The sequence below is a fragment of the Oncorhynchus tshawytscha genome, linkage group LG16 (assembly GCF_018296145.1).
Source record: "Oncorhynchus tshawytscha isolate Ot180627B linkage group LG16, Otsh_v2.0, whole genome shotgun sequence".
Taxonomy (NCBI): Eukaryota; Metazoa; Chordata; class Actinopteri; order Salmoniformes; family Salmonidae; genus Oncorhynchus; species Oncorhynchus tshawytscha.
In genome coordinates this window covers 85,721,405-85,745,384 of record NC_056444.1, presented here as the reverse complement: position 1 = coordinate 85,745,384, position 23,980 = coordinate 85,721,405, and the positions used below count along the sequence as shown (strand labels likewise).

At 45.3% G+C, this 23,980-nt stretch overlaps 1 protein-coding gene across 1 annotated transcript in view; it reads right to left on the bottom strand.

The window, feature by feature from the left end:
* Positions 1–797: 797 nt before the first annotated feature.
* LOC112237193 (voltage-dependent L-type calcium channel subunit alpha-1F-like) overlaps positions 798–23,980 on the bottom strand; it is a 73,317-nt gene continuing 50,134 nt past the window's right edge. The window contains exons 13-23 of the mRNA XM_042299817.1: positions 23,761–23,857; positions 23,242–23,344; positions 22,758–22,859; positions 19,567–19,697; positions 12,001–12,132; positions 6,360–6,649; positions 5,156–5,287; positions 4,700–4,872; positions 4,055–4,179; positions 3,619–3,930; positions 798–3,434 (exon numbers count right to left, since the gene is read on the bottom strand). Of these exons, the coding sequence (XP_042155751.1) occupies positions 3,162–3,434; positions 3,619–3,930; positions 4,055–4,179; positions 4,700–4,872; positions 5,156–5,287; positions 6,360–6,649; positions 12,001–12,132; positions 19,567–19,697; positions 22,758–22,859; positions 23,242–23,344; positions 23,761–23,857 (1,870 nt within the window). The 3' untranslated portion in view covers positions 798–3,161. The remainder of the gene's footprint in view (positions 3,435–3,618; positions 3,931–4,054; positions 4,180–4,699; positions 4,873–5,155; positions 5,288–6,359; positions 6,650–12,000; positions 12,133–19,566; positions 19,698–22,757; positions 22,860–23,241; positions 23,345–23,760; positions 23,858–23,980) is intronic.

Genomic DNA, 23,980 nt, shown 5'->3' with positions numbered 1-23,980 from the left:
CACTCTTAGAGACTTACCCAGAAAGACTCACAGCTCTTAGAGACTTACCCAGAAAGACTCCCAGCTGTAATCACTCTTAGAGACTTACCCAGAAAGACTCCCAGCTGTAATCACTCTTAGAGACGTACCCAGAAAGACTCCCAGCTGTAATCACTCTTAGAGACTTACCCAGAAAGACTCCCAGCTGTAATCACTGGTGATTCTAACATGTATTGACTCAGGGGTGTGAAAACGTATGTAAATAAACGTGTAAACCTGTTTTCACTTTGTCATCGTGAAGTATTGCGTGTAGATGGTTGAGAAAAAACAGTCAAGGGGCTATGAACACGTTCTGAAGGCTCTGTATAATAACAATCACTCACTGCAGGTTTTATGACGACATAAAAGGGACGGACTGGGACCAAAACCGGTCCGGGAATTTCTAACACACCGGCCCATTTTGTTCTTCAGATAATAATAGTAAACTATACTACGCTATACTATTATAATAATTTACTATTACTAGTTACTACTGTTCTGCTAGTCTGCTTTCTTTCAATCATCTTTTAACTAGCATCCCTACTGTTGCTGCTGTGAGGAATGGATTAGTTAGTGCTGTGACAGACAGAACATTTCCACCTTCCACCTCCCATCCCCTAGGGGGCAGCAGAACAGAGCAGCCCACGGTAGCCAGGTGTCTGTTGCAACACTTTAACGACTGTCAGGAGCCGTCATAACCTGAGTAACACCGATTAGCAACAACTCACGAAGAACCTACGTGATAAATATATAACAAACTACATGGATAACCATTTTGTTCACCATTTTGTGTTTATCGATGTGACATTTGAATGAATTGTATTAGATTCATATAGAATTATAGAAATCTGAATAAAAACATTGATGCTTTCGACAATGAGCAATGACATTTCAAATGAACCTTTGTTTTTAGTCTATATGAGCTGATAAAACATGCAATTAAGTTATTAATGCCAGAATAAAATGAGCACTTAGTATTTTCAGCTGCTTATAAACCCTGCATGTCCAGGATAGAAATAAAAATACATTTAAAAATAACATTTTTTTTTGTTGCTTGAAATTAAATTACTATTATTATTAAAAACAGCAATCACAGTGCATTTAGACAGAGACTGTGTCCTAAATGGGACACTATTCCCTATTTGATACTACATTGGACCAGAGCCCTGGTCAGAAGTAGTGCATTATTTAGGGAATGGGGTGTAATTTGGGGCACAGCACAGCGACATCATGGAAAAACATCAAAAATAAAACAACAGACGTGATGTGATCTGTTTTCAAACAGAAAGCAACATAGACGTGATATCTAACACAAAGAGAAGAAGAACAGAGTGGTGGTTCAATTCAGGTTTTAATTCAGCCAATTCAGGTTTTAATTCAGCCAATTCAGGTTTTAATTCAGCCAATTCAGGTTTTAATTCAGCCAATTCAGGTTTTAATTCAGCCAATTCAGGTTTTAATTCAGCCAATTCAGGTTTTAATTAAGCCAATTCAGGTTTTAATTCAGCCAATTCAGGTTTTAATTCAGCCAATTCAGGTTTTAATTCAGCCAATTCAGGTTTTAATTCAGCCAATTCAGGTTTTAATTCAGCCAATTCAGGTTTTAATTCAGCCAATTCAGGTTTTAATTCAGCCAAATCAGGTTTTAATTCAGCCAATTCAGGTTTTAATTCAGCCAAATCAGGTTTTAATTCAGCCAATTCAGGTTTTAATTCAGCCAAATCAGGTTTTAATTCAGCCAATTCAGGTTTTAATTCAGCCAATTCAGGTTTTAATTCAGCCAATTCAGGTTTTAATTAAGCCAATTCAGGTTTTAATTCAGCCAAATCAGGTTTTAATTCAGCCAATTCAGGTTTTAATTCAGCCAAATCAGGTTTTAATTCAGCCAATTCAGGTTTTAATTCAGCCAATTCAGGCTAGTTAATTCTAATTCAGGAATTTAATTTAAATTGACTGAATTGAAAACTGAATTGAGCCCAACCGACCCTGGTAGTAGACGCATCACGACGACAAGACAACACTAACAACTTCGTTTTTTAAAAGTATCTCACAATTTCAGTTCTTTCGTCAAATCAAAAATAATCTAAAGCTGAAAATGAAAAACATTGTACAGTATATCCATCAAGATAATGTGCGTGTACAACATGATGCGCAGTACAAATATCTTAAAGGAGTCTGTTATTAGAGACCAACACAATTTGATACAAATGTGTTCATGATCTGAGAGTGCTACTCACTGACTCACCCAGCAGACACACTGAGTCACACTCTCCCCCATCTCTCTCTCGCTCTACTCTCTCTCTCTCTCTCTCTCCTACTCTCCACCCCATCTTTCTCACTCGCTTCTCTCTCTTCTCTCTTTCTCCCCATCTCTCATATTCTATTCTTCCATTAATGTGATCTTCTCCACACACACACACAACTCATCCTTAAGATCATCCACCTTCCCGAATCGGTTCCTCACCTCACCCACATATTTGTTTGCTTCCCAAATGCCCCCTTATTCCCTACATCGTCCATAGTCCCTATGGGCCCTGGTCAAAAAGCAGTGCACTATATAGCGTGCCTTTGGGGAGGTCATCTCTCACGTCTTTCTGTCTCTTTTTAAAAAATCTTTCTCTTCTTTCACCTTTTTCTCTGTCGCTCCATCTAGTCCCTTTGGGTCCATCCTCTGTCTCACATCTCCATCTAGTCCCTTTGGTCCATTCTCTGTCTCACATCTCCATCTAGTCCCTTTGGTCCATCCTCTGTCTCACATCTCCATCTAGTCCCTTTGGGTCCATCCTCTGTCTCACATCTCCATCTAGTCTCTTCGGTCCATCCTCTGTCTCACATCTTCATCTAGTCCCTTTGGGTCCATCCTCTGTCTCACATCTTCATCTAGTCCCTTTGGGTCCATTCTCTGTAAAACCTAGAGGCCTATAATATATGTCTGTCTATAGTCAAGATGGAGGGACTAAGGACACTGGACTGGACAACCTCTTGTCTGTCTGTCCAGCTCCATATCTGTCCTCCATCCATCTGTCCCTCAGTTGTCCTCTGTCTCCCTCGTGCCCAGTAAGTCTGGTCTGCTCCTGATCACAATAAACTCAATCAATCAATCACGATCGATCGATTGATTAATTGATCGACCGTCGTCCAGATCAGAAGGAAGTGACGCAGGTCATCTCGTCCGCCAGGTCTTCCTCGTCGCGGCCCGTTCTGATTGGCTCCTCGTCGCTGTACAGGGTTCCAAGGTCGGGATTGTTCAGGAAACCGCCACCCCCTCCGCCCCTGCTTCTCCGACTCAGCAGGTCGCTGGCCGCACTCTCCATCTCGTCAATTGTCATGTGACACGCGTCAGCAATCTCCCGTTTGGCGAAGGCCACAAACTTGGGATCCTTGGCATACAGACCCAGCCCCTCTGAGATCAGCACCTACATGAGGAGAGACAGTGATTGGTTGGTTGGTTGATTTAAAAAATATTTTTGTATTTTTTTAAACTTAACCCATTAATTTCTCATCAATAACCTGAATGTAATGAATGCATTAGTCCAGACTCTATGGATGTTTAAATCAATATCGATCTCTAAATATGTCTACATGTGTAGTAATACTCACGGCTTCTACCAGGCTGTCAGCGCTGCCTCTCTTGTCGCTGTAGTGAGGGCTGAGCTGAGTGGGGACCTCTAGTGTGGTATAGGCCCTGTATGGTCCCTGGGAACCTCCTGAGGGACAAGGGGGCCCCGTGTACCACCCCGCAGGGCCAGGTCGGATCCCGGAGCCGCCGCTGCCCCCCGCCCCTTCCTCTTCGACCAGGATGAGAGGGGCATAGAGGAGGCGACCTCGGCGAGGGCAAGGGTTGGCCCAGGAGGCAGAGGAACCTGTTGAGGAACGGCTGCTGCTGCGACGGGACTCGTAACTGCCGTACGTCTGTAGGGAGGGAGAAGTACAGAGAGGTTGGAACATGTTACAGCCGTTGCTACACAACTGCACTTTCCAATAGTCCTCGTTACGTGTGTGTGTGTGTATATGTGTAACGGTGCTGATGTGTTACCTGTGTAGTGACCTGTGTGCGTGCCCGGCAGGGGGGAGAGTTCTGGTGGTAGGTTCCTGGGATGGGGAGGTCATCATTGCTGTCCTGCCTCCTCAGACATTGGATATTAAAGGATGGCTTACGACCTGGGAGGAACCAGGAAGTAAACAAGGAGTCACATGGTGGAACCAGGAAGTAAACAGGAAGTCTCATGGTGGAACCAGGAAGTAAACAGGAAGTCACATGGAGGAAGCAAGAAATACCAATGAAGTCACATGGTGGAACTAGGAAGTCACACGGTGGAACCAGGAAGTAAACAGGATGTTTACTTGCAGGAAGCAAGAAGGAAACAGGAAGTCACATGGAGGGTGTTTCTCAAATGGCACCCTATTTACTATTGTGAAATACTGTACTTTTGACGACGGCCCATAGCTTCAGATAGACATAGTTTACAACTGAATGAGGACAACCAAAATGAAGACGCAGTGTAGAGGTCAAGAGCGTAAAACCTCCTGAACATTGCAGATAGAAATGTCATGAATAGAGATGACATGGTTCCTTACTCTACATGAGTGAGAGGCATATTTGTTTTACATCATATAATTCTACCTGGTTGTTCCCCACCGTCATGCCCCATGTAAAGCAGCCCTGGTGTTGTGATGTTACCGGTAGGTGTGGCGGGGAGGAGGCGTCTCCTCGCGGTCCTCCGTCCATCTCCATAGCCATTCCCGTTCCCGTTGCCATAGTTATTACCGTAGGCAGCGTTGCTGGGGGCGTGGGCGTCGTACATGTGGTCATGCTGACCAGGGTACAGAGGAGGGTCGTCAGGGTAACGAAGTCTGGGTGGGAGGAATGGGATCGAGATTAAGATCAAGATTAAGATTAGGATCATGATTAGGATCTAGATCAAAACAAAGATATAGTGATAATACACACTAGCACACTTTTAGCACCCACACACATATTCTCAAACACAGGCTCATATAAACACGCACACACACACACACACACACACACACACACACACACACACACACACACACACACACACACACACACACACACACACACACACACACACACACACACACACACACACACACACACACACACACACATTACCTGTCACGAGGATCAAGGCTCTCGTTATCCTCATCGTAGTAACCTTCCTCTCCTCCGTAACTCTCCTCTCCTCCATCCATCCCTCCGTTACGACCTCGGACAGGAGAATACCTGTCTCCTCTGCTGTCTCTTCTACTGGAGAGAGGGAGGGATTGATTGACTGATTTTCACAGTCTGACCTTAGAGATCCTTATTATTCTCTATGTTTGGTTAGGTCAGGGAGTGGCTCGGGTGGGAAAGTCTATGTTCTCTATTTCTTTGTGTTTGGCCGTGTCTGGTTCCCAATCAAAGGCAGCTGTCTATCGTTGTCTCTGATTGGGGATCATATATAAGTTATCATTTTCCTTTTGGGTTTTGTGGGATCTTTGTGGGATCTTGTTTTCTGTTTAGTGTCTGTGCCTGACAGAACTGTGCGCTTTCGTTTTCACATTTGTTATTGTGTTTGTGTGTTTTTTGAATGTTAAAATCATGAACACTTTCCACGCTGCACCTTGGTCCACTATTCATTCTACAAACAAGAGCCGTAACACTGATAGACGGATTGACGTGCTGACTGGCTGACTGATTAATGGACTGACTGATGGACTGGCTGGCTGGCTGACTGATTAATGGACTGACTGATGGACTGACTGGCTGGCTGACTACCTGACTGGCTGACTACCTGACTGGCTGACTGATTAATGGACTGACTGGTTGACTGGTTGACGGACTGACTGGCTGACTGATTAATGGACTGATTGACCGACTTCCAGACTGATTGACAGACTGATTGACGGACTGCCAGACTGGCTGGCTGATTGGGAGCAAGCTATGAAAACAGGTGAAACATGCTTAAACAGAGACAGAAGGAGATAAAGGTTCTGAGAGAAGGGTCAGTCTGATAGTCAGTCAGAAACACGTAACATAGGATCGTATCGTAGCGTCTGCGACAACTAAGGAACATTGTTCTCGTACGCAGATTTCTCCTTCACTGATCATTTGGACAAATCACGTTTTCGTAAGTGTTCACGTGTTTCGGATGGGGAGGGGCCATTTGGCCCATTGGCCGAAAGTTTCAGTTTAAGGGGGTGGAGACCTTGGGAGTGGAGATGGTTTTCTTGTTATTAGCTTTTCTCATATCTCTTCCCCTAAAGGAAAATCTGATGCAATTACCTGAGATTTTTTGTTTGTTCTGGCTTTTTCCCGAGACTAGTCAAGTGCCTACCTTGAATACTTGTTAGAATTCCTTCTGCTCATGGCCGGTTGGTCCACCAGTCCGTTCTTAATGGAAGAATGACGATGATGATGGTTGAGCGAGGACCTCATGTTGTCTCCTCGTCTCAGCTCATCCTGCTCCAGGCCTCCTCCGTTGGGGGTCTTGGAGAAGGAGGTGGAACCTCGGTGGGCCAGACCCCCGTTGGAGAGACTCTCCCTGGGCATACCTCCTCCTCCAGTAAGGGTGGTGACCATGGAGCCACGTCTGTCCTTACCCTCAGGGGCATAGCCATTATCAGTCTGTGGGGAGAGTGTTAGAGGGGATAAGTTGATCAAGGCAATGCTGAGAATCACATAATGACTAGTTATTTGTGTGATTTCTAGATCAGTGATTATGTGCAGTTCAACTGCAGTCAATTTCAATTTCAAACATGCACAAAGTTAGAGATAAAATCACAAGGTTAAATCCAGATGAATGTAAATCCTCTTTTGCGGATCAGTTTGGACAGCCCTGTTTTACAGCTTGCTAGTGTCTGTCCCGTCTCAACACACGTTGACTTCATATAACATGTAGTTGAAGTCAGAAGTTTACATACACTTAGGTTGGAGTTATTAAAACTAGTTTTTCAACCACTCCACACATTTCTTATTAACAAACTATAGTTTTGGCAAGTCAGTTAGGACATCTACTTTGTGCATGACACAAGTAATTTTTCCAACAAATGTTTACAGACAGATTATTTCACTTATAATTCACTGTATCACAATTCCAGTGGGTCAGAAGTTTTCATACACTAAGTTGACTGTGTTTCCTCATAATCCTGGACTATCGGACCACCATTTGATTACGTTTGCAATTGCAACAAATAATCTGCTCAGACCCCAACCAAGGAACATCAAAAGTCGTGCTATAAATTCACAGACTACACAAAGATTCCTTGATGTCCTTCCAGATTCCCTCTGTCTACCCAAGGACACCAGAGGACAAAAATCAGTTAACCACCTAACTGAGGAACTCAATTTAACCTTGCGTAATACCCTAGATGCAGTTGCACCCCTAAAAACTAAAAACATTTCTCATAAGAAACTAGCTCCCTGGTACACAGAAAATACCCGAGCTCTGAAGCAAGCTTCCAGAAAATTGGAACGGAAATGGCGCCACACCAAAATGGAAGTCTTCCGACTTGCTTGGAAAAACAGTACCGTGCAGTAGAAGAGCCCTTACTGCTGCTCGATCATCCTATTTTTCTAACTTAATTGAGGAAAATAAGAACAATCCGAAATTCCTTTTTGATACTGTCGCAAAGCTAACTAAAAAGCAGCATTCCCCAAGAGAGGATGGCTTTCACTTTAGCAGTGATAAATTCATGAACTTCTTTGAGGAAAAGATCATGATTATTAGAAAGCAAATCACGGACTCCTCTTTAAATCTGCGTATTCCTTCAAAGCTCAGTTGTCCTGAGTCTGCACAACTCTGCCAGGACCTAGGATCAAGAGAGACGCTCAAGTGTTTTAGTACTATATCTCTTGACACAATGATGAAAATAATCATGGCCTCTAAACCTTCAAGCTGCATACTGGACCCTATTCCAACTAAACTACTGAAAGAGCTGCTTCCTGTGCTTGGCCCTCCTATGTTGAACATAATAAACAGCTCTCTATCCACCGGATATGTACCAAACTCACTAAACGTGGCAGTAGTAAAGCCTCTCTTGAAAAAGCCAAACCTTGACCCAGACAATATAAAAAACTATCGGCCTATATCGAATCTTCCATTCCTCTCAAAATTTTTAGAAAAGGCTGTTGCGCAGCAACTCACTGCCTTCCTGAAGACAAACAATGTATACGAAATGCTTCAGTCTGGTTTTAGACCCCATCATAGCACTGAGACTGCACTTGTGAAGGTGGTAAATGACCTTTTAATGGCATCAGACCGAGGCTCTGCATCTGTCCTCGTGCTCCTAGACCTTAGTGCTGCTTTTGATACCATCGATCACCACATTCTTTTGGAGAGATTGGAAACCCAAATTGGTCTACACGGACAAGTTCTGGCCTGGTTTAGATCTTATCTGTCGGAAAGATATCAGTTTGTCTCTGTGAATGGTTTGTCCTCTGACAAATCAACTGTAAATTTCGGTGTTCCTCAAGGTTCCGTTTTAGGACCACTATTGTTTTCACTATATATTTTACCTCTTGGGGATGTCTTTCGAAAACATAAATGTTAACTTTCACTGCTATGCGGATGACACACAGCTGTACATTTCAATGAAACATGGTGAAGCCCCAAAATTGCCCTCGCTAGAAGCATGTGTTTCAGACATAAGGAAGTGGATGGCTGCAAACTTTTTACTTTTAAACTCGGACAAAACAGAGATGCTTGTTCTAGGTCCCAAGAAACAAAGAGATCTTCTGTTGAATCTGACAATTAATCTTAATGGTTGTACAGTCGTCTCAAATAAAACTGTGAAGGACCTCGGCGTTACTCTGGACCCTGATCTCTCTTTTGAAGAACATATCAAGACCATTTCAAGGACAGATTATTTCCATCTACCTAACATTGCAAAAATCAGAAACTTTCTGTCCAAAAATGATGCAGAAAAATTAATCCATGCTTTTGTCACTTCTAGGTTAGACTACTGCAATGCTCTACTTTCCGGCTACCCGGATAAAGCACTAAATAAACTTCAGTTAGTGCTAAATACGGCTGCTAGAATCCTGACTAGAACCCAAAAATTTGATCATATTACTCCAGTGCTAGCCTCCCTACACTGGCTTCCTGTCAAAGCAAGGGCTGATTTCAAGGTTTTACTGCTTATCTACAAAGCATTACATGGGCTTGCTCCTACCTATCTCTCTGATTTGGTACGTAACACCGTACATACCTACACGTACGCTACGGTCACAAGACGCAGGCCTCCTAATTGTCCCTAGAATTTCTAAGCAAACAGCTGGAGGCAGGGCTTTCTCCTATAAAGCTCCATTTTTATGGAACGGTCTGCCTACCCACGTCAGAGACGCAAACTCGGTCTCAACCTTTAAGTCTTTATTGACGACTTATCTCTTCAGTGGGTCCTATGATTGAGTGTAGTCTGGCCCAGGAGTGGGAAGGTGAACGGAAAGGCTCTGGAGCAACGAACCGCCCTTGCTGTCTCTGCCTGGCCGGTTCCCCTCTTTCCACTGGGATTCTCTGCCTCTAACCCTATTAAAGGGGCTGAGTCACTGGCTTACTGGGGCTCTCTCATACCGTCCCTGGGAGGGGTGCATCACCTGAGTGGGTTGAGTCACTGATGTGGTCATCCTGTCTGGGTTGGCCCCCCCCCCTTGGGTTGTGCCGTGGCGTAGATGTTTGCGGGCTATACTCAGCCTGGTCTCAGGATGGTAAGTTGGTGGTTGAAGATATCCCTCTAGTGGTGTGGGGGCTGTGCTTTGGCAACGTGGGTGGGGTTATATCCTTCCTGTTTGGCCCTGTCCGGGGGTGTCCTCGGATGGGGCCACAGTGTCTCCTGACCCATCCTGTCTCAGCCTCCAGTATTTATGCTGCAGTAGTTTATGTGTCGGGGGGCTAGGGTCAGTTTGTTATATCTGGAGTACTTCTCCTGTCCTATTTGGTGTCCTGTGTGAATTTAAGTGTGCTCTCTCTAATTCTCTCTTTCTTTCTCTCACTTGGTGGACCTGAGCCCTAGGACCATGCCTCAGGACTACCTGACATGATGACTCCTTGCTGTCCCCAGTCCACCTGGCCGTGCTGCTGCTCCAGTTTCAACTGTTCTGCCTTATTATTATTGGACCATGCTGGTCATTTATGAACATTTGAACATCTTGGCCATGTTCTGTTATAATCTCCACCCGGCACAGCCAGAAGAGGACTGGCCACCCCACATAGCCTGGTTCCTCTCTAGGTTTCTTCCTAGGTTTTGGCCTTTCTAGGGAGTTTTTCCTAGCCACCGTGCTTCTACACCTGCATTGCTTGCTGTTTGGGGTTTTAGGCTGGGTTTCTATACAGCACTTTGAGACATCAGCTGATACATTTGATTTGATTTGACTGTGCCTTTAAACCGCTTAGAAAATCCCAGAAAATGATGTCATGGCTTTATAAACATCTGATAGGTTAATTGACATAATTTGAGTCAATTGGAGGTGTACCTGTGGATGTATTTCAAGACCTACCTTCAAACTCAGTGCCTCAAACTCAGTACCACGTTCATCTGTACAAACAATAGTATGCAAGTATAAACACCATGGGACCACGCAGCCGTCATACCGATCAGGAAGGAGACGCGTTCTGTCTCCTAGAGATGAACGTACTTTGGTGTGAAAAGTGCAAATCAATCCCAGAACAACAGCAAAGGACCTTGTGAAGATGCTGGAGGAAACAGGTACAAAAGTATCTATATCCACAGTAAAACGAGTCCTATATCGACATAACCTGAGAGGCCGCTCAGCAATGAAGAAGCCACTGCTCCAAAACCGCCATAAAGCCAGACTACGGTTTGCAACTGCACATGGGGACAAAGATCATACTTTTTGGAGAAATGTCCTCTGGTCTGATGAAACAAAAATAGAACTGTTTGGCCATAATGACCATCATTATGTTTAGAGGAAAAAGGGGGAGGCTTGCAAGCTGAAGAACACCATCCCAACCATGAAGCATGGGGGTGGCAACATCATGTTGTGGGGGTGCTTTGCTGCAGGAGGACTGGTGCACTTCACAAAATATATGGCATCATGAGGCAGGAAAATTATGTGGATATTTTGAAGCAACATCTCAAGACATCAGTTAAAGCTTGGTCGCAAATGGGTCTTCCAAATGGGCAATGACCCCAAGCATACTTACAAAGTTGTGGCAAAATGGCTTATTAAGGACAACAAAGTCAAGGTATTGGAGTGGCCATCACAAAGCCCTGACCTCAATCCTATTGAACATTTGTTGGGCAGAACTGAAAAAGTGTGTGCGAGCAAGGAGGCCTACAAACCTAACTCAGTTACACCAGCTCTGTCAGGAGGAATGGGCCAAAATTCACCCAACTTATTGTGAGAAGCTTGTGGAAGGCTACCCAAAACGTTTGACCCAAGTTAAACAATTTAAACGCAATGCTACCAAATACTATTTGAGTGTATGTAAACTTCTGACCCACTGGGAATGTGATGAAAGAAATTAAAGCTGAAATAAATCATTATCTCTACTTGCACATCATCATCTGCTCATCTATCACCCCAGTGTTAATCTGCTAAATTGTAATTACTTTGCTTCTATGGCCTAATAATTGCCTTACCTCCTCACACCATTTGCACACACTGTATATAGACTTTCTTTTTTTCTATTGTGTTATTGACTGTACGCTTGTTTATTCCATGTGTAACTCTGTGTTGTTGTTTGTGTCGCACTGCTTTGCTTTATCTTGGCCAGGTTTCAGTTGTAAATGAGAACTTGTTCTCAACTAGCCTACATGGTTAAATAAAGGTGAAATAAATAAAATAAAAAAATGAATAAAATACATTCTAACACTTAAAATGAAGTTGTGATCCTAACTGACCTAAGAGGGAATTTTTACTAGGATTAAAATGTCAGGAATTGTGAAAAACTGAGTTTAAATGTATTTGGCTAAGGTGTATGTAAACTTCCGACTCCAACTGTATATATACACAGTGACCTTATAGGGAGAATCATCTTCCTCTGGCTCTTCCTCCATGCCCTCTTCCTCTTCCTCCTCCAGGTCAGCTGACATTGCCATCCTCATCTCCGGCCCCAGGTCCTGCAGGGTACGCAGACCCGCCTGACACAGCTGCACACGTAGAGAGAGAAGGTGAGAACATTCATAAATATCTATACAGACCAATATGTATGTATATATATATGTATATGTACAGTGGGGCAAAAAAGTATTTAGTCAGCCACCAATTGTGCAAGTTCTCCCACTTAAAAAGATGAGAGAGGCCTGTAATTTTCATCATAGGTACACTTCAACTATGCCAGACAAAATGAGAAGAAAAAAAAATCCAGAAAATCACATTGTAGGATTTTTTATGAATTTATTTGCAAATTATGGAGGAAAATAAGTATTTGGTCAATAACAAAAGTTTCTCTGAATACTTTGTTCTATACCCTTTGTTGGCAATGACAGAGGTCAAACCTTTTCTGTAAGTCTTCATAAGGTTTTCACACACTGTTGCTGGTATTTTGGCCCATTCCTCCATGCAGATCTCCTCTAGAGCAGTGATGTTTTGGGGCTGTTGCTGGTCAACACGGACTTTCAACTCCCTCCAAAGATTTTCTATGGGGTTGAGATCTGGAGACTGGCTAGGCCACTCCAGGACCTTGAAATGCTTCTTACGAAGCCACTCCTTCGTTGCCCGGGCGGTGTGTTTGGGATCATTGTCATGCTGAAAGACCCAGCCATGTTTCATCTTCAATGTCCTTACTGATGGAAGGAGGTTTTCACTCAAAATCTCACGATACATGGCCCCATTCATTCTTTCCTTTACACGGATCAGTCGTCCTGGTCCCTTTGCAGAAAAACAGCCCCAAAGCATGTTTCCACCCCCATGCTTCACAGTAGGTATGGTGTTCTTTGGATGCAACTCAGCATTCTTTGTCCTCCAAACACGACGAGTTGAGTTTTACCAGAAAGTGATATTTTGGTTTCATCTGACCATATGACATTCTCCCAATCTTCTTCTGGATTATCCAAATGCTCTCTAGCAAACTTCAGACGGGCCTGGACATGTACTGGCTTAAGCAGGGGGACACGTCTGGCACTGCAGGATTTGAGTCCCTGGCGGCGTAGTGTGTTACTGATGGTAGGCTTTGTTACTTTGGTCCCAGCTCTCTGCAGGTCATTCACTAGGTCCCCCCGTGTGGTTCTGGGATTTTTGCTCACCGTTCTTGTGATCATTTTGACCCCACGGGGTGAGATCTTGCGTGGAGCCCCAGATCGAGGGAGATTATCAGTGGTCTTGTATGTCTTCCATTTCCTAATAATTGATTTCTTCAAACCAAGCTGCTTACCTATTGCAGATTCAGTCTTCCCAGCCTGGTGCAGGTCTACAATTTTGTTTCTGGTGTCCTTTGATAGCTCTTTGGTCTTGGCCACAGTGGAGTTTGGAGTGACTGTTTGAGGTTGTGGACAGGTGTCTTTTATACTGATAACAAGTTCAAACAGGTGCCATTAATACAGGTAACGAGTGGAGGACAGAGGAGCCTCTTAAAGAAGAAGTTACAGGTCTGTGAGAGCCAGAAATCTTGCTTGTTTGTAGGTGACCAAATACTTATTTTCCACCATAATTTGCAAATAAATTCATTAAAAATCCTACAATGTGATTTTCTGGATTTTTCCCCCTCATTTTGTCTGTCATAGGTGAAGTGTACCTGTGATGAAAATTACAGGCCTCTCTCATCTTTTTAAGTGTGAGAACTTGCACAATTGGTGGCTGACTAAATACTTTTTTGCCCCACTGTATATATATGTATATATACAAATACATATTATATGTACACAAACCATGACACATCTACTTAACTAGTACTCTACCGCATAGTTAGTACTCTACCGTATAGTTAGTACTCTACCGCATAGTTAGTACTCTACCGTATAGTTAGTACTCTACCGCATAGTTAGTACTCTACCGCATAGTTAGTACTCTACCGTATAGTTAGTACTCTACCGCATAGTTAGTACTCTACCGTATAGTTAGTACTCTACCGTATAGTTAGTACTCTACCGTATAGTTAGTACTCTACCGTATAGTTAGTACTCTACCGTATAGTTAGTACTCTACCATACAACTCCACCGTAGCTAGTACTCTACCGCATAGTTAGTACTCTACCGTATAGTTAGTACTCTACCATACAACTCCACCGTAGCAAGTACTCTACCGCATAGCTAGTACTCTACCGCATAGTTAGTACTCTACCGTATAGTTAGTACTCTACCATACAACTCCACCGTAGCTAGTACTCTACCGCATAGCTAGTACTCTCGTATAATTAGTACTCTCAGTATAGGTTGTACTCTACTGTATAGCTAGTACTCCACGGTATAGTTAGTATTCTACAGTATAGCTAGTACTCTCGTATAGTTAGTACTCTCAGTATAGCTTGTACTCTACTGTATAGTTAGTACTTTACCATATAGCTAGTACTCTACCGTATAGTTAGTACTCTACAGTATAGTTAGTACTCTCGTATAGTTAGTACTCTACCGTATACTGTAGATAGTACTCTACCATTGAACTAGCAGTCTACCGTATAGTTAGTACTCTACCGTATAACTAGTACTCTACCGTATAGCTAGTACTCTACCGTATAGCTAGTACTCTACCGTATAGCTAGTACTCTACCGTATAGCTAGTACTCTACCGTATAGCTAGTACTCTACCGTATAGCTAGTACTCTACCGTATAGCTAGTACTCTACCGTATAGCTAGTACTCTACCGTATAGCTAGTACTCTACCATTTAGCTAGTACTCTACCATTTAGCTAGTCCTCAACCATATAGCTAGTACTCAACCATATAGCTAGTACTCAACCATATAGCTAGTACTCTACCGTATACTGTAGCTAGTACTCTACCGTATAGTTAGTACTCGACTGTATACTGTAGCTAGTACTCTACCGTATAGTTAGTACTCTACCGTATACTGTAGCTAGTACTCTACCATTGAACTAGTTAGTACTCCACCGTACATACAGTATATAAAGAGCAGCTACTGACCGTATACAGAGGAAACAGTATGCAGCAGAGGAGAAGGTATGCAGAGGAGGCAGTATGCAGCAGAGGAGGCAGTATGCAGAGGAGGCAGTATGCAGCAGAGGAGACAGTATGCAGAAGAGGAGACAGTATGCAGAGGAGGCAGTATGCAGCAGAGGAGACAGTAGCAGCAGAGGAGACAGTATGCAGCAGAGGAGACAGTATGCAGCAGAGGAGACAGTATGCAGCAGAGGAGACAGTATGCAGCAGAGGAGACAGTATGCAGCAGAGGAGGCAGTATGCAGCAGAGGAGGCAGTATGCAGCAGAGGAGGCAGTATGCAGAAGAGGAGGCAGTATATGCAGAGGAGACAGTATGCAGCAGAGGAAGCAGTATGCAGAGGAGGCAGTATGCAGAGGAGACAGTATGCAGCAGAGGAGGCAGTATGCAGCAGAGGAGACAGTATGCAGCAGAGGAGACAGTATGCAGCAGAGGAGACAGTATGCAGCAGAGTAGACAGTATGCAGAGGAGACAGTATGCAGCAGAGGAGGCAGTATGCAGCAGAGGAGGCAGTATGCAGAGGAGACAGTATGCAGCAGAGGAGACAGTATGCAGCAGAGGAGGCAGTATGCAGCAGAGGAGACAGTATGCAGAGTAGACAGTATGCAGCAGAGGAGACAGTATGCAGCAGAGGAGACAGTATGCAGCAGAGGAGGCAGTATGCAGCAGAGGAGACAGTATATGCAGAGGAGACAGTATGCAGCAGAGGAGGCAGTATGCAGAGGAGGCAGTATGCAGAGGAGACAGTATGCAGCAGAGGAGACAGTATGCAGCAGAGGAGACAGTATGCAGAGGAGACAGTAGGAGGCAGTATGCAGCAGAGGAGACAGTATGCAGCAGAGGAGGCAGTATGCAGCAGAGGAGACAGTATGCAGCAGAGGAGACAGTATGCAGCAGAGGAGACAGTATGCAGCAGAGGAGACAGTATGCAGCAGAGGAGACAGTATGCAGCAGAGGAGGCAGTATGCAGCAGAGGAGGCAGTATGCAGCAGAGGAGGCAGTATGCAGAAGAGGAGGCAGTATATGCAGAGGAGACAGTATGCAGCAGAGGAAGCAGTATGCAGAGGAGGCAGTATGCAGAGGAGACAGTATGCAGCAGAGGAGGCAGTATGCAGCAGAGGAGACAGTATGCAGCAGAGGAGACAGTATGCAGCAGAGGAGACAGTATGCAGCAGAGTAGACAGTATGCAGAGGAGACAGTATGCAGCAGAGGAGGCAGTATGCAGCAGAGGAGGCAGTATGCAGAGGAGACAGTATGCAGCAGAGGAGACAGTATGCAGCAGAGGAGGCAGTATGCAGCAGAGGAGACAGTATGCAGAGTAGACAGTATGCAGCAGAGGAGACAGTATGCAGCAGAGGAGACAGTATGCAGCAGAGGAGGCAGTATGCAGCAGAGGAGACAGTATATGCAGAGGAGACAGTATGCAGCAGAGGAGGCAGTATGCAGAGGAGGCAGTATGCAGAGGAGACAGTATGCAGCAGAGGAGACAGATATGCAGCAGAGGAGGCAGTATGCAGCAGAGGAGACAGTATGCAGCAGAGGAGACAGTATGCAGCAGAGGAGACAGTATGCAGCAGAGGAGGCAGTATGCAGCAGAGGAGACAGTATGCAGCAGAGGAGGCAGTATGCAGCAGAGGAGACAGTATGCAGCAGAGGAGGCAGTATGCAGCAGAGGAGACAGTATGCAGCAGAGGAGAGGGTATGCAGCAGAGGAGGCAGTATGCAGCAGAGGAGACAGTATGCAGCAGAGGAGACAGCATGAAGAGGAGACAGTATATGCAGAGGAGACAGTATATGCAGAGGAGGCAGTATGCAGCAGAGGAGACAGTATGCAGCAGAGGAGACAGTATGCAGCAGAGGAGACAGTATGCAGCAGAGGAGACAGCATGCAGAGGAGACAGTATGCAGAGGAGACAGTATGCAGAGACAGTATGCAGAGGAGACAGTATGCAGAGACAGTATGCAGAGACAGTATGCAGAGGAGACAGTATGCAGCGCAACACAGATATACAGCACCGACCGATCCTCAGGTGAGTCATACCAAAGACACTAAAAATGGAACCCGATGCTTCGCTGCTTGGCACTCAGCATTAAAGAGCTGGATTGGGGGTGTGGCCCTGTGATAAACTAGCGTCCTGTCCAGGGGGTGTCCTGGACATCAAGCTGTCTCACTACAGAAACAGGAGACAGACTAGTATCCTGTCCAGGGGGTGTCCTGGACATCAAGCTGTCTCACTACAGAAACAGGAGACAGACTAGTGTCCTGGTACATCAAGCTGTCTCACTACAGAAACAGGAGACAGACTAGTATCCTGTCCAGGTGGTGTACTCTATATCAAGCTGTCTCACTACAGAAACAGGAGACAGACTAGTGTCCTGTCCAGGGGTGTACTCTACACCAAGCTGTCTCACTACAGAAACAGGAGACAGACTAGTGTCCTGTCCAGGGGTGTCCTGGTACATCAAGCTGTCTCACTACAGAAACAGGAGACAGACTAGTGTCCTGTCCAGGGGGTGTACTCTACATCAAGCTGTCTCACTACAGAAACAGGAGACAGACAAGGGGTGTCCTGGTACATGAAGCTGTCTCACTACAGAAACAGGAGACAGACTAGTGTCCTGGTACATCAAGCTGTCTCACTACAGAAACAGGAGATAGACTAGTATCCTGTCCAGGGGGTGTCCTGGTACATCAAGCTGTCTCACTACAGTAACAGGAGATAGACTAGTGTCCTGTCCAGGGGGTGTACTCTACATCAAGCTGTCTCACTACAGTAACAGGAGATAGACTAGTATCCTGTCCAGGGGGTGTCCTGGTACATCAAGCTGTCTAACTACAGAAACAGGAGACAGACTAGTGTCCTGTCTAGGGGTGTACTCTACATCAAGCTGTCTCACTACAGAAACAGGAGACAGACAAGTGTCCTGGTACATGAAGCTGTCTCACTACAGAAACAGGAGACAGACTAGTGTCCTGGTACATCACACTGTCTCACTACAGAAACAGGAGACAGACTAGTGTCCTGTCTAGGGGGTGTACTCTACATCAAGCTGTCTCACTACAGAAACAGGAGATAGACTAGTGTCCTGTCCAGGGGGTGTACTCTACATCAAGCTGTCTCACTACAGTAACAGGAGATAGACTAGTATCCTGTCCAGGGGGTGTCCTGGTACATCAAGCTGTCTAACTACAGTAACAGGAGATAGACTAGTGTCCTGTCCAGGGGGTGTACTCTACATCAAGCTGTCTAACTACAGAAACAGGAGACAGACTAGTGTCCTGTCTAGGGGTGTACTCTACATCAAGCTGTCTCACTACAGAAACAGAAGACAGACACGTGTCCTGGTACATGAAGCTGTCTCACTACAGAAACAGGAGACAGACTAGTGTCCTGTCTAGGGGGTGTCCTGGTACATCACGCTGTCTCACTACAGAAAAAGGAGATAGACTAGTGTCCTGTCCAGGGGGTGTCCTGGTACATCAAGCTGTCTCACTACAGAAACAGGAGATAGACTAGTGTCCTGTCCAGGGGGTGTCCTGGTACATCAAGCTGTCTCACTACAGAAACAGGAGACAGACTAGTGTCCTGTCCAGGGGGTGTACTCTACATCAAGCTGTCTCACTACAGAAACAGGAGACAGACTAATATCCTGTCCAGGGGGTGTCCTGGTACATCAAGCTGTCTCACTACAGAAACAGGAGATAGACTAGTGTCCTGTCCAGGGGGTGTCCTGGTACATCAAGCTGTCTAACTACAGAAACAGGAGACAGACTAGTGTCCTGTCTAGGGGTGTACTCTACATGAAGCTGTCTCACTACAGAAACAGGAGACAGACAAGTGTCCTGGTACATGAAGCTGTCTCACTACAGAAACAGGAGACAGACTAATATCCTGTCTAGGGGGTGTACTCTACATCAAGCTGTCTCACTACAGAAACAGGAGACAGACTAGTATCCTGTCCAGGGGGTGTCCTGGTACATCAAGCTGTCTCACTACAGAAACAGGAGACAGACTAATATCCTGTCCAGGGGGTGTCCTGGTACATCAAGCTGTCTCACTACAGAAACAGGAGACAGACTAGTGTCCTGTCCAGGGGGTGTACTCTACACCAAGCTGTCTCACTACAGAAACAGGAGACAGACTAGTATCATGTCTAGGGGGTGTAATCTACACCAAGCTGTCTCACTACAGAAACAAGATATAGACTAGCGTCCTGCCCCAGAATTTAAGGATTTGGGGTACTGGCCAGCCAGGCAAGTAGACTGCCACAATCTGTGCCAAAGTAACATTTCACTGGCTTGCTGGGCTTCTTTGGCACATTGTCTACTATCCCAGTCTGAACAGTAGTAGCCTCAATCTAGCGTGCTAGCTTCATTTCCATCCTTGAAGCTGCCTCAACACTACAGAAACAAGAGATTGGTGTGCAGAGTACAGCAGCCTTTCTGGCTGCGACAAGAATACTAACCTGTAGAGCAGCAGAGGTGTTGTTTGGGTCGCCCTCTTCTAGATCTCCTTGCTCTTTTCTCTTCCTGAACTTCCTGAAGTAGTCCTGAATCAGGAAGGTCGCGTAGAACTTACCAACCGTCACATCCTCTTCTGTGGAGGGGAGTCGAGAGGACAGGAGGAGGAGAGAGAGGAGAAAAGGAGAGCGAAGAGAAGAGAGAGGACCGAAGAGAGAGGAGAAGAGAGAAAGAGAGAGGACAGAAGAGCGAGAGAGAGAGAGGACCGAAGAGCGAGGAGAAGAGAAAAAGAGAGAGGACAGAAGAGCGAGAGAGAGAGGACCGAAGAGAGAGGAGAAGAGAGCACACACTGTGTTTACTTCCAGAATTGACTGAATTGAAATGGAATGGACCCCAACCATGGAGAATGTACACTGTGAGAAAGATGCATATACATACTGTATGTACTATTTAAATACTTGAGGTACTTTTGATTTATACTGAAGAAAAATATAAACGCAACATGTAAATTGTTGGTCCCATGTTTTATGGGCTGAAATGAAAGCTTATTTCTCTTCATTTTTGTGCACATGCGTTTGTTTACATCCCTGTTGGTGAGCATTTCTCATATCAATATTGATATTCGCATATCAAGAAGCTGATTAAACAGTGCGATCATTACACAGGTGCACCTTGTGCCGGGGACAATAAAAGGCCACTCTCAAATGTGCCGTTTTGTCACACCACACAATGCCACAGATTTCTCAAGTTTTGAGGGAGCGTACAATTGGCATGCTGACTGCAGGAATGTCCAACAGAGTTGTTGCCAGGGAATTGAATGTTCATTTATCTACCATAAGCCGCCTCCAACATCGTTTTAGAGAATTTGGCAGTATGTCCATCCGGCCTCACAACTGCAGACCATGTGTAACCACGCCCAGCCTGGACCCTCCACATCCTGCTTCTTCACCTGTGGGATCGTAGAGTATTTCTGTCTGTAATAAATTCCTTTTGTGGGGAAAAAAACCCTCATTTTGATTCGCTGAGCCTGGCTACCCAGTGGATGATCCCCTGCCCAGTCATTTAAAATCCATAGATTAGGGCCTAATGAATTTATTTCAATTGACAGATTTTTCTTATATAAACTGTAACTCAGCAAAATGTTGCATTTATATTTCTGTTCAGTATAGATACATGTGCTCTGATACTATACAGGAACCATACGTTTTAGTTTTAAACGATTCGGTGTGATTTGATTTGATTTGAAAAACGGTTCAACGCAATTTGATTCAATGCACTAATGGCGGATATCGCTTGACTGGTGTGCAGGGTAGGAAGAGGTAGGAAGAGGTAGGAAGAGGTAGGAAGAGGTTGGAAGAGGTAGGAAGAGGTAGGAAGAGGTTGGAAGAGGTTGGAAGAGGTTGGAAGAGATTGGAAGAGGTAGGAAGAGGTTGGAAGAGGTAGGAAGCTTTGGAAGATTCCAGGAAGAGGTTGGAAGAGGTTGGCAGAGGTTGGCAGAGGTTGGCAGAGGTTGGAAGAGGTTGGCAGAGGTTGGAAGAGGTTGGAAGAGGTTGGCAGAGGTAGGAAGAGGTTGGAAGAGGTTGGCAGAGGTTGGAAGAGGTTGGCAGAGGTTGGCAGAGGTTGGAAGAGGTTGGCAGAGGTTGGCATTATTCCATCCCATTGATCCCAAACTAAATGAAAGGTTGGAAGAGGTTGGCAGAGGTTGGCAGAGGTCAAACTAAATGAAAGGTTGGCAGATGTTGGAAGAGGTTGGCAGAGGTTGGCAGAGGTTGGAAGAGGTTGGCAGAGGTTGGCATTATTCCATTGATCCCATTGTACCGGTCAAACTAAATGAAAGGTTGGCAGAGGTTGGCAGAGGTTGGAAGAGGTTGGCAGAGGTTGGCATTATTCCATTGATCCCATTGTACCGTTGGAAAGAGGTTGGCAGAGGTTGGCATTATTCCATTGATCCCATTGTACCGGTCAAACTAAATGAAAGGTTGGCAGAGGTTGGCAGAGGTTGGCAGAGGTTGGCAGAGGTTGGCATTATTCCATTGATCCAATTGTACCGGTCAAACTAAATGAAAGGTTGGAAGAGGTTGGCAGAGGTTGGCAGAGGTTGGCAGAGGTTGGCAGAGGTTGGCATTATTCCATTGATCCAATTGTACCGGTCAAACTAAATGAAAGGTTGGAAGAGGTTGGCAGAGGTTGGCAGAGGTTGGCAGAGGTTGGCAGAGGTTGGCAGAGGTTGGCATTATTCCATTGATCCAATTGTACCGGTCAAACTAAATGAAAGGTTGGAAGAGGTTGGCAGAGGTTGGAAGAGGTTGGCAGAGGTTGGCAGAGGTTGGAAGAGGTTGGCAGAGGTTGGCACTATTCCATTGATCCCATTGTACCGGTCAAACTAAATGAAAGGTTGGCAGAGGTTGGCAGAGGTTGGAAGAGGTTGGCAGAGGTTGGCAGAGGTTGGAAGAGGTTGGCAGAGGTTGGAAGAGGTTGGCAGAGGTTGGCATTATTCCATTGATCCCATTGTACCGGTCAAACTAAATGAAAGGTTGGCAGAGGTTGGCAGAGGTTGGAAGAGGTTGGCAGAGGTTGGAAGAGGTTGGCAGAAGTTGGCAGAGGTTGGCAGAGGTTGGAAGAGGTTGGAAGAGGTTGGCAGAAGTTGGCAGAGGTTGGCAGAAGTTGGCAGAGGTTGGCAGAGGTTGGCAGAAGAAGTTGGCAGATGTTGGCAGAGGTTGGAAGAGGTTGGCACTATTCCATTGATCCCATTGTACCGGTCAAACTAAATGATGCACATATGAACCCTGAGTGATACACAGAATTTAATAAGAGTTCAATCAACAACTAAAAGACTGAAACAAACCACCGTTGAACCACTCTGTTGTGATCCTGAACAAGTGGTCATCTGGGGTGGGGTACAATAACCCCGTCCACATCCAAAATGGCACACTATTCCCTAGGTAGTGCACTAGGCTTGTTCCCTATTATCTAGGTAGTGGATATTTGACCGGCTGATCCAAAAAAGAATGATGGGTTGGGATTAGGTTAGGGTAGGGGTTGGGGTTGGGGTTAGGAATAGGGTTAATGCTAGGGTTATTTTAAATCTGCCGGCTGTATACACTCCATGTAAATGCACTAGGCTCTGGCCAAAAGGTAGTGCACTACTATGAAGGGAGTAGGGTGCCATTTGAGCGTGCTTGGCCCCCCATCTCACCCTCGTGTGGGGGGATGACCTCGTCCAGAACCTTGGGCTTCATCCTTTTCCAGATCTTCTTTATTATGGTCCTCAACTCCTCGTTCTCCTGGTCCGGGTTACCTGGGGAAATAAGAAACCAGTTCATTCATTGGTTGAACAATTCATTGACCGATTGAATTGAATTGTTTGACTGACTGAAAGAACGATCCACATCTTTATTTGGTATGTTAAAAAAACGTGAAATATGTCATCGATGCATAGCACAGACACCACAATACTACTAACACTGATACAATGTGTGTGTGTGTGTGTCTGTGTGTGTGTCTGTGTCTATGTCTGTGTGTGTGTGTGTGTCTTTGTCTGTGTGTGTGTGTGTGTGTGTGTCTGTGTGTCTGTGTGTCTGTGTGTCTGTGTCTGTGTGTGTGTGTGTGTGTGTGTCTGTGTCTGTGTGTCTGTGTTTGTGTCTCTGTGTGTGTATGTGTATGTGTGTGTGTGTGCAGACCCTCCGTTTTGATCTTCAGGGCAGTTCTGACCAGGGCGAACAGAGTGGCGTTGAAGGTTACAGTTCCGTCGCTGTTTAGAGGCATGTTCATGGCCACCAGACGCTGTGGAAGAAAAGAGATGGGATGTCATGGGATGGCGCCTGGTGAGTCCATTGGAAGGACCTGTACACCTGTGGGACTGTGAGAAAGCCACACTCTCCTGTAGGACAAGGGGTACATGCAGCGACCTTAACCCAACACAAAGTTAACCACACCAAGAGGGTTCGGACCTCTTGGTGTAATGGTTCAGGTGTTGGCTTGACAGTCACTGGACCCGAGTCGTGGTAGGGGCTACCCCTCCGAACACTCTACAATATGTTACTACTTTGTATTCACCAGAGAAATCACTGACATGAGAGGATCCATCTATTTGTGAGCGGCTGTGTTAGCCCGTTGAGCTGAAGCCTAGGCGTTAGCCCAGGGAGCTAACACAAGTCTTCAGGTCTCATGCAACGTAGCACGTGTCAGTGCCTACCTACCTTGCACGCCACGCGGTGAGGACAGAGCTTTCCGAAGCCCAGAGGAGGCTGGATCCTTCGCAACAGAGCTACGACATCTAGATGTTTAATACGACCCCTGAGGAACAAACAGAATCTTTATGCACACTGTGACGTTTATACATCTTTATAGACTGATGTTTCTCCATCTTTATAGACTGATGTTTCTACATCTTTATAGACTGATGTTTCTCCATCTTTA